Below are 10,428 nucleotides of genomic sequence, written 5' to 3'. Positions count from 1 at the left end.
ATACTCAAAGACAAGGAGTTAACTATGATGAAACCTTTTCACCAGTTGCAATGTTCAAGTCCATAAGAATCCTTATTGCCATAGCTGCTTGGTATGACTATGAGATATGGCAAATGGATGTGAAGACTGCTTTTCTTAATGGAGACATTAAGGAAGAAATCTATATGAAGCAGCCTGAGGGTTACACATCCATGGGAAGCGAGCATAAGGTATGCAAGCTTCAGAGATCAATTTATGGTCTAAAACAAGCATCAAGAAGATGGAACCAGAAATTTGATGAAACAATAAAGGATTTTGGTTTCATCAAGAACCCGGAGGAACCATGCGTGTACAAGAAAGTAGTTAAGGATGCTGTGACATTCTTAGTACTTTATGTTGATGACATCCTACTCATTGGGAATGACGTAGGGATGTTGCAGTCAACAAAGATATGGTTATCAGGTAGATTCTCGATGAAGGATTTGGGTGAGGCATCCTATATTCTAGGGATAAAGATCTATAGAGATAGATCTAAGAGAATGATAGGACTCACTCAATAAACCTACATCGACACCATATTGAAACGGTTTTCAATGGATGGGTCCAAGAGAGGACATCTACCTATGTGTCATGGAGTTTCTCTATCCAAGTCTATGTGTCCCAAGACTGATGAAGAGATAGAGAAAATGACACATGTACCATATGCGTCAGCCATAGGTAGTATCATGTATGAGATGATATCTACCAGACCGGATGTAGCATTTGCTCTGAGTGTCACGAGCAGATATCAAGCTAATCCCGGTCAAATGCATTGGAAAGCCGTGAAGGACATTCTTAAGTACTTACGAAGGACTAAGAATATGTTCATGGTATATGGAGGAAGAGAACTAAAATTGGAAGGCTATACCGACTCTAGCTTCCAAAGTGACGTGGATGACTCGAAGTCAACCTCTGGATTTGTATTCATGATCAATGGCGGTGCTGTCTCTTGGAAGAGTTCCAAGCAGGACACCACAGCGGATTCCACCACTGAGGCAGAATACATTGCAGCATCAGCTGCTGCTAAAGAGGCCGTTTGGATGAGGAATTTTGTCCAAGAGTTGGGCGTCATTCCTGAAGTTGTTGGTCCAGTCCCGGTGTACTGTGACAACACGGGTGCCATTGCTCAGGCAAAGGAACCAAGGTCTCATCAAAGATCCAAACACGTACTGAGGAAATATCACATCATCCGGGAGATTGTGGAAAGAGGAGACATCACTGTCGAAAGAGTGGCCTCTGCAGACAATATCGCTGATCCACTTACTAAGCCCTTGCCAGGACCATTATTTGACAAACATCGCGAAGCAATGGGTCTACGTAGTATGACTATTTGGCTTTAGGGCAAGTGGGAGATTGAAAGAGTAGGTGCCCGGTGAGCCAACTTGTGGCTAAGGGCTTTGATGACTCTTTGTATAAATAATCTTTTGTTTAATATAATTTACACTTTTATTAATGGCAATGACTTTATCTTTCTTCATATTGTTATATTGTGATATACTATTGTTGTTTTGATAAAGACCTTGAATATACTATAGTGTATGTAAGATGTGGTAGAACATGGAGATGTCTATCATGAAACACATCTTATAGTCACTGTATATTCTAAACTGTTCCTAGTCGATTGAGCCGTCCGATAATAAGGATAAGGATCGCTCGGGTTTGAGACTAGCATTTGCGATGCAGAGTACCACGTTTTATTGGTAAGGAACATAGAGATGTTCGAAGCATGCAAATGGATATTCATATGATGAATGATCGAACTACCCTATCCGGACTTTCCAAGTGGTTATCACTTATCGAGTGGATAAAGTCCGCGGTTTTGGTAGTACACCATTAGTCCTTACTACTTGAAACATCATTGAGACTCTATATGCTAGTACTGTGCTTTGACTCGTTTACCGACTCTATTGGGGTCATCAGGTGTCGGGATTGGGTACAGTTACGACACATATAGGAGTCGATGCTTTGTTGTCAAGGATTCACCACATACTTGCGAGTGTGGATATCCTATGCGATCTGAGGAGATATTAGTGTGACGAATCTCTGGCCAGAGTACATGATGTGTTTTAAGAAATGGTTTCTTAGTAACACATGCGATGTCACTATTTGATCTTCAAGATGTATTGCATAGTTATCGAATCTCGAACGACTCTCGATATACCAATGGTTGTTGATTCGATCGGGATATATGGATGAAGGGACCGTACTGTACGCTAACCAAAATCTATTGGTTCTTGCAAGCACTATCAGTGATACCTGGGGAATCATGAGGCGATGTTGCTAGGCGCTCTTACCATGATTCGATGGGCAAGTCGGAAATTGTTGTTCCGAGTCACAAGGAGTTATGAGCCCACGGCTAGCTGTATCCCTGAACCATTGAGGGTCACACAGAGTAATGGATTTTTAATCCCAGTTGAGATAGTTAAATTTAAAGAGTTAAATTTAATGAACAAAGAAGTTGAACTTCTTAATTATGAGTAGAGGAGTGAGATTTCCTAAAATGACATAGGGATGGGCATTTTTGGAAACCACTGAATTCGGATTCAGAAAAATTTATCTTGACTTTAAAAGGTGCAGAAATGGTTTCTGTGCACATTGGTGAAATCGGTTTATCAATCGGAGTCACGATGTATTTTATATTAATTTCTGAACATGCGGGCTTTGCTTGTCGGGCTTGAACTTATGACTAATGGGCCCTAAGCTGTTAGCGGCCTACATTATAAATAAGTTATTGCAGTACAGAAATTACACACAACAGGTCACAAAATTTTCGAAAAACCCTAGTATTTTTCCTCTGAAGTGGCCGCCCCCTTTTCCCCTCTTCTCGGTAAAATCCAGTTTGTGAATTTTGAATTACAGTCTGGTTTAACGGATCAAATTCGTTAATCTCTTCGTAGAAACTTCTGATAGATTTTCTAGTGCAATCTATCAGAGGGATTAAATATCTGTTCGTGGACCTGATTGAAGAACAGTTCGTCCATCAGTTCCAGAGATATACAACAAGAGCAGAGCAATCTGTTGGTGTCCATAATCTCGCTTCGAGATTGGAGGTAAAGATTTATAATTTTTATTTAATTTTTACACACATAATTTAATCGTTAAGTTTTGATACCCAATATGGAATCGTTCCATATAAAATTTTTAAACTTCCGCTGCACCGGGTATCAATTCTGATTGATCTGATCGCCGCGTTCTCCAACACTTTTTTACTTCGCTGAATCACCGAAGTCTTATACCTTAAATTACCGAAGTCTTTGGTCATTTTTTGGAGGCAGAATTGGACCGGTGCCGAAGTAGAAACATATATTTTACTTCGCTAATTTCATAAGTTACGAAGTCAAATATATTCTTATACTTCGTCAATTAATGAATTTGGCGAAGTAACAACTATGATTTTACTTCGGGTTTTGGACGAAGTTAAATATTGTCTATTAATTTGTTAATTTCGTATATAACCAAAGTAAAATGTATTCTTTTACTTCGATTTTTAATCAAATTTTCAAAGTTAAATATTGTCTATTACTTCAGTAATTTCAATAATATACAAAGTGAAATAATGTCTTTTACTTCGTTAATTTCCTATATTATCGTATTAAAATGCATTCTTCTACTTCGTCTATTAATGAAATTACCGAAGTAATAGAATAATTTGTACTTTCGTAATTTTATTAATAGACGAAGTAGAAGATAATGATTTACTTCGTTTATTCTAAAATTGTCAAAGCAATAGAACACATTTTCTAAATTAATATTTAGATACAATAATGCCATAAATATATTTTTAAAACTTAAAAATACACTAATAATATTAATTAATCCATCCTAAAACGACACATACATAAATCAACAAGTACTCTATACACCAAAATACACTAACAATTTGAAATGACATATTCAACCACCAAAACATGTACACATAACATATTCAACCACACGTATTTCGTAAGAACTTCTACCTAACTGAGAGTAGGAATGTCGTAAACTAGATTCTAGCTTGCCATAGGTCCCCTAAAGTTTCTCTCTGTGACCACTGGTGAAGTCCTGCATAACATAAAGATAACGTCCACCTCATTTTTTTATCTTTAGATAACAACAAGGCCATTTGTATGTATAGTAACTTCCTTATGTTTACTACTTCAATGCAATATTTAAACCAAATTGTTATCAAAATCATATCTACTTAGTTTCTCAGCCCCTATTTGGGGATTTGAACTTTAAGGCCAAAGCACCAAAGTTTATGATCATGAATTCATGATCAGATTAGGAAAAAAGCCATTAAAAAACCAAAGAGACTTTAACCTGAATAATTTGCTGGGCTAGTTGAACTTGTGAAGAGGTGTCTTTTATCTCCACGGTGATTTCATCAGACAGGCCCCTACTCTCTTGCACAGTTAGAATGGCACCACTAGTACGTCTAATGTAATCAATATTTTCTCCCTGAACTCCAATTATATCCTCTGCATAAGCAAGTGGTACTTGCATTATCTGTGCAACCTGCCACAAGGAATCAACATGACATATTTACAGGAAAAAATAGTGCAAGCAGTAACATCCAACTCCTTAATTCAATGAACATAAGCAATATTCAAAGTACATGCCCAAACCTGAGAGACAATAGGCCTGCCATAATGTCCTATTGCTGAAGGGCAACTTCCAAGTCCATGATCTGCTCCATACACTGAAAGTCTGGACGAACTCAAACGGGATTCTAGCTCTCTTTCACGGTCAAGGAAGATTGAATCCCGCTTTAGAGAAACAGAGTAATCGGAACCTAGTGAAGTTTGTGGGGTAGTATGCAGTGATGTTTTCTCAGCCCAAGCTTCTACTTGTCGTTCCTGCGTCGTCGGAGCATTATACTGCAAAAAAGAGTAACATTCTCACGATAGTCTCGTGATCGCATGAAACCAAAAAACCTATACAAGGAACTTACACTCTTCTCAAATAAAGGAAGAACTGTCTGATCCTCCAAAAACTTTCTCAGGTGACCCACCACAGCTTCCAAGCCTGACATTTTCTTGCTGCCAAATCACAAATAATGGGATACCAGGAAAGGTAACATTTATACTCGCTTAGTTGCTTCACAATACACTGAAAATAAGAAGAGGGTTTGTGCATTATACCTATAAGCATCATAGAATAATTGGAAAAGCTTTGCATTGCATTCAAGTGATATTCAAGTTATTCTAGTATAATTAAGTATTTAGAACGAGCAAGAAAATAACTTCTGAATTCATTTGGCCATTACAAGACACAATCATAGGCCTATGTTGACAGGGCATAAGAAAAACACAGTTGCTACTACACAGTATAAACTTAGTAAACAAGTGATGGATTATCTGGGGATCAGAAAAAACACAGTTGCTAGTAAAAACAGATTACTATCACAATGCCAATTGCTGCACCTTAAACATATGAAATGATTATTTTGAAAAACACACAAAGCTCGTGTTCCTTCACTTTGTCTTGTTAGCCAAATAGGCTGCAAAAGACGTCAAAAACTCAAAAACTAATCAACGATGGTCGATGGGGCAATATAGCAAACAAACATACCTAAATATTGTCAACTGACTAGCACTGTTCTTCATAAAGTTCTGGATCAGTTATCCTAATGAATCAATCCAAATCGAGAAGATGCATTAATACAAACTGGACAATGCTCGAAATTTAGGGGAAAAAACTAGACTATGCTAAAAATATCTTGAGGTTTGGTTAAGAGCAACTTACAACCAAAAATCAAAGCAAACTTGCACTTTAAACATGCCATATGCTACAAATCGCAATACCTCAGGTCTGACATCATTTGGATCTTTTATATGCCCTTTCCTCTATCTTAGTCTATTTCTTTCTTCTAGGCCCGAGGCACCATCACCTGATACAACTATAACCACACCACAAGCACCGTATAACAAAAGATACATTCAATTTCTAAGAATTATGTAGCTTTAAAAATCTTATAACATAAAGAAATCATGGCAAGATTTTTTAAGAAGTAATTAAAAAAGTAAAATCCATAAGTTGACCTCGGGAAGCTGGAATTTTTTGAGCGCAAATCAAAGGGTAGGTTTCTCCAAGCACACACGATTGGCAAGCAGCATGACGAATTTGTTCAAAAATCAATCTTGAAAACGTTCAATACCTAAAGGAGATATCAATACATGTATCATAATCCCTGTTACATTAAATATTTGCATTGTTAACAGCAAATGTAATGCACACTAAATATTCAACAAATCTATTGCGTTTGAGAACAATATGGTCATATGAAAAATATTCTTGATAATATCTGATTGTATTAAAATAAAACCTCGCCAAGAGTCCACTGCATAAATTTTGAAATGCTAATTAACACTAAAAAAAAAAAATTTTCTGCTTGATCTCGACTTGATTGGAATTTGAAAAGCTAGTCGCCACAGTTTGGTTCCAATTTCAGTTTGTACCAACGATAAAGCCTCAGTCTTCAGGAAACACAAACTGAGTTTTTACACTTTAAACATACAAATTACGGAATGCATTTAAGTAGGAAAGCACTTCTCTATTGGTCTCCAAAACAACATAAACAAAAAAAATTCCAACATGTGCATAAAAATGGTAATATACTCTAAGGTATCATCAATGATGTTTCCTACCCAAGATATAGTGCCCATTCGACAGTCTCCACCTACCTCAAGAATACTAGTTACTGCAAAAGAAACCATCATCAATAAAGTCTCTAACAATTTTACAAGTAGTTGTTTCATTTTCTGCTACAAGGTTCATAATTTTTTTGATTGGGCATCTCAACGTTTATAAAGAAGCTTTTAAAAGGTAAAACACAAAATTTGGGTGTGGCCACATCAACCTGACTAGTCAAACCAATACCTTGATGTAATAAAAAAAATCTTAAAACAAGCAACTTGATAAAGATTTCTTCTACCACATATCCGGTTTCTACCGAAATACAGGTCACCCTCCTACAGAATCTTCCAGTTTCAAAATTACCACAATTCAACAAAAATGTCTTGCTTGTTTGAATCAATATCTAACAACTTCATAATCTCTAATACCAACAGTCATACAAACCAGAGGGTTGAATTCAAGTAAAATAAATAAATAAATAAATAAATACCAACAAAATTTGAGTGGGTGTCATAGGATCTAGAAGAAGACGGTTGGGGCTCTTCAAACTGGTCGTATATGCACCTCTTCCTAGGAAGATATCTTCGATTTCAGTTGCCCATTTCAAGAAACCAATAAATTCTTATTCTTAAAAAAGCAAGGACACTTGAAGTCTGGAAAGAGGTTGGATGCACGATTCTGTACTTATAGAGGTAATTTGAGGTTTCTAAGGACACAAAAATCTCAAATTAATAGAAGCTATCACAAGTGAACTTTGCAGTAGACACCATCTGGATCCTCTCAGTTTCAAGAGCCAGAGGCACTATTAAGAAACCAAATTTTTGTGTCACAAGTACGGAAACATCAACACCAGAATAAGCAATCATATTTGAAAATATCAAACTTTGCCATCAGTTTTCACTTATCTTCCTTGACCAGAGAAACATATCCAGCCATTCCTCATATTTCATAGACCAACATGACAAGATTTCACTCAGATAATACTCAACCACAGTTAAAATGAGTTCTCCACTCATTCACAAGGTGCATACCCAGTAAAGGAGAGTCGTATGATTTGTTTAGATGTCCTAAACTCACATGATTTCACTAACACATATAAGCACATGTATATGAATATAAGACTGAGTAATTTCTAAAAAGAACGATCGTTATTACAAAATAAACAAAAATTTTGTCAAAATTTTGTGCATAGTAAAAATAAGGATGCTTTTCAAAGCTAAAACGCATACATAGACACACTCACGCACATAAACCAGATAGTCAATACCTCATAGCATATCTATCTGAAACAAACTCTTTCACATGATCACATCAAATATCGGAAAAAGGGTAAAAAAAGTTAAAATTCCACAAAGATACTCATATTCACAATATGGCATTGAAATTCAGATTCATGATCGGCTCAGGAAACATGAAAATTTATAAAAGAACGAATCTTGTATATCTCCCAAATACAAACAAAAGATCACGGATTAAGGTTAACGGCTGAACAACCAACAGTAGAAAATTTATTTTAAGAAAAAGAGTGTCCTAAAACAGACTTGACTTAAATTGAAACTCGCAAAATTAGAGCAAAAATCACAAATCTTCAGTAAACAACCAATCGAAAGTTTTGAATACACCAACATAGGTGACTAATTATGCGAAGCAACTTCAATTTACAAAGAATTAGTCAATAGAAATATAATCTTTTAGCTTGCACAAGCATAACATATCAAAGTGTATTTCCATATCTGAGATTTGCTGTCACAATTCAAGAAAATGTCACAACTAAAATTTTTGTGTGCTCCATACAAACATAGATCACACCCAAAGAACTCAAACTTACATCAAGGAACTTTGGTAGCAGCACAAATAGCGGTAGCATTACTGTAATCTCAAGGTTAGGGGCTCCAAAACAGGATGTAATGGTGATTTACAGTCATTAAAATCAAGCTAAAAACAAATATACACATAAACAATCAATCGGAACTTTCAAGAACAAATATACCTTGAACTCTTCTAGCCAGCGATTGAACCTACAACAATCCAATAATAAATATAGTGACATAAAAACAACAAATTCGAAATAAATCGAGTGATCATTTTCTTACTTTCGGGCAGCCTACTATAGTCGATAATAGAGGCTGGAACCGAGCTGTAACTAGCCTAAAACCTTCAAGAATCGGAGCTAGACCTAGCTGGAAAGTGGAAACCGAATAGCACCTATTCCACGGTGGTTGAGTGGCTGAAGCTCGCCAGAGAAACTGAAATCATGGCTCAAATGAGAAGAAACTTATGGGCTTGGCTGAACCTAGAAAGCCAAGAATCGACTAGAAATCGACACAGAAACTCGCCGGAGAAGATGCGAACAGTAGCAAGTCTGGAATAGGGCTCGGTTTGGGCAGAATGAGCATAAAAAAATAGTGATTCATGGTTCAAATCGACCTACCGAACTAAGGAACAAAAACCCCTCAAATGCCAGCGAGAATAAGCAATGGACTACAAGGGATACCTGGGCTCGGGACAGGCAAGGCCAACGCGTCACCTTCAACATCTTCAGAAACTCTGATGCATCATATATCCATACATGCTTGAATGTTCATAAGCTAGAATGAAACAAAGAAAGGGGGGAGACGGAAGGGGAAGCCCTAATAAATGGATTTGCACTTGAAGATCGAGAGAAAGGGGAAGACGTATAAGTTCGTGGAAAAAATGAAAGTAGAGAATTATACCGATCAACCTATTAATTCACCAAATATAAATTAAAAATTTCATTTTTAACTTTTTACTTCATCAAATTTAATTTGATGAAGTAAAAAGTTACTTAAAAATTTAAGTGAATCCCGTTTTTTAATTAATGAAGTTAAAAGTGCATTTTACTTCATTAGTTTTATAACCACAGTAAATAATTATGTATTACTTCGGTAATAAGGATCGCCGAAATAAAAAATAGCGAAGTGATATGCAGAAATTCAACTAGTGATAGAATATCTTAATTAAGGGATTTAGATCTTAAATAGTGATTCCATGAGTATTTGCATTGTAGACGCAGTAGTGTGGACTTGTAGGCGTGGAATCTAGATCAGTGGTGCTAGGTGTTGGCCTGCAATGATAGAGGTACGTAAGTACTGACCAAGATAGCCGGCATTATATATATGCTTATATGTTGCATGAGTATGTGCTATATGTTTTACCATGTTTTACTGCTTTAGCACATGCATGTTTTTGCACTGGACTACATCAGATATGATGTGAGACATGATAGTTTCCATCGGTGATGAGTTACTCCTTATGGATTTGTGATTGGGGAGGCTCAGCCCCTGATTTCGCTATCACTAGGAGCAACCACGACGGTGGAATAGACGCTATAGTTGATAAGGGAATATGCGAGTACCCCGCAGAGTCGCTCTCTTAGCACGGTACTGTGTATTAATTGGCGCCCGAGTAGACTGTTTTACCCAACATTTTAAAGTCATTTACCTGCTGCATATTAGTTTATATATCATTGCTTTCGTATTTAGAGTTGTCGCTCACGCCCCTGTGTTGGTGCCTTTTTGGGATTCCTTGTGGTGGAGTGATAAGTGTATTTTATACATTAATTTATATATGCTTTTAATTGTTAATTGCTTGTTTCGAGCAGATTTATGTGGGTATTTTGTTGTTTTTGTGTTTACAGTGAATTGTGGAATTTTGGGGAGAAAAGAATAATTATTGAATTTATTTGGAGAAATAAATTAAAGAGTAAAGAATGGAGAAAGAAGAAAAGAGAAGAAACGTAAAGAAGAGAAGAAGAGAAAGAATGAACAGTGTTGG

General features: G+C 36.4%; 1 protein-coding gene across 1 annotated transcript; it reads right to left on the bottom strand.

Annotated features, from left to right (window-relative positions):
• Positions 1-4,026: 4,026 nt before the first annotated feature.
• Positions 4,027-5,029, bottom strand: LOC140871170 (RNA-binding KH domain-containing protein PEPPER-like). Its single transcript, XM_073273603.1, has 4 exons — positions 4,949-5,029; positions 4,623-4,874; positions 4,318-4,512; positions 4,027-4,059 (listed from the first exon to the last, which is right to left on the bottom strand). The coding sequence occupies exons 1-4, from the start codon at positions 5,027-5,029 to the stop codon at positions 4,027-4,029; spliced, it is 561 nt and encodes a 186-aa protein (XP_073129704.1).
• Between the last annotated feature and the right edge of the window lie 5,399 nt (positions 5,030-10,428).

The sequence above is a fragment of the Henckelia pumila genome, unplaced genomic scaffold, assembly GCF_033568475.1.
Source record: "Henckelia pumila isolate YLH828 unplaced genomic scaffold, ASM3356847v2 CTG_429, whole genome shotgun sequence".
Taxonomy (NCBI): domain Eukaryota; kingdom Viridiplantae; phylum Streptophyta; class Magnoliopsida; order Lamiales; family Gesneriaceae; genus Henckelia; species Henckelia pumila.
Note: the sequence above shows the minus strand (reverse complement) of the source record. Positions and strands in the feature narration are given on the sequence as shown.

What these genes read in the sequence shown, in the direction of transcription:
- LOC140871170 (XM_073273603.1), bottom strand. Translation starts at nt 5,029, where the DNA reads ATGTCAGGCTTGGAAGCTGTGGTGGGTCACCTGAGAAAGTTTTTGGAG. An exon ending in TTCCTTTATTTGAGAAGAGT is followed by an intron (nt 4,875 to 4,948) that starts GTAAGTTCCTTG and finishes TCTTTTTTGCAG; the next exon opens with TATAATGCTCCGACGACGCA. An exon ending in GCAGGCCTATTGTCTCTCAG is followed by an intron (nt 4,513 to 4,622) that starts GTTTGGGCATGT and finishes TCCTTGTGGCAG; the next exon opens with GTTGCACAGATAATGCAAGT.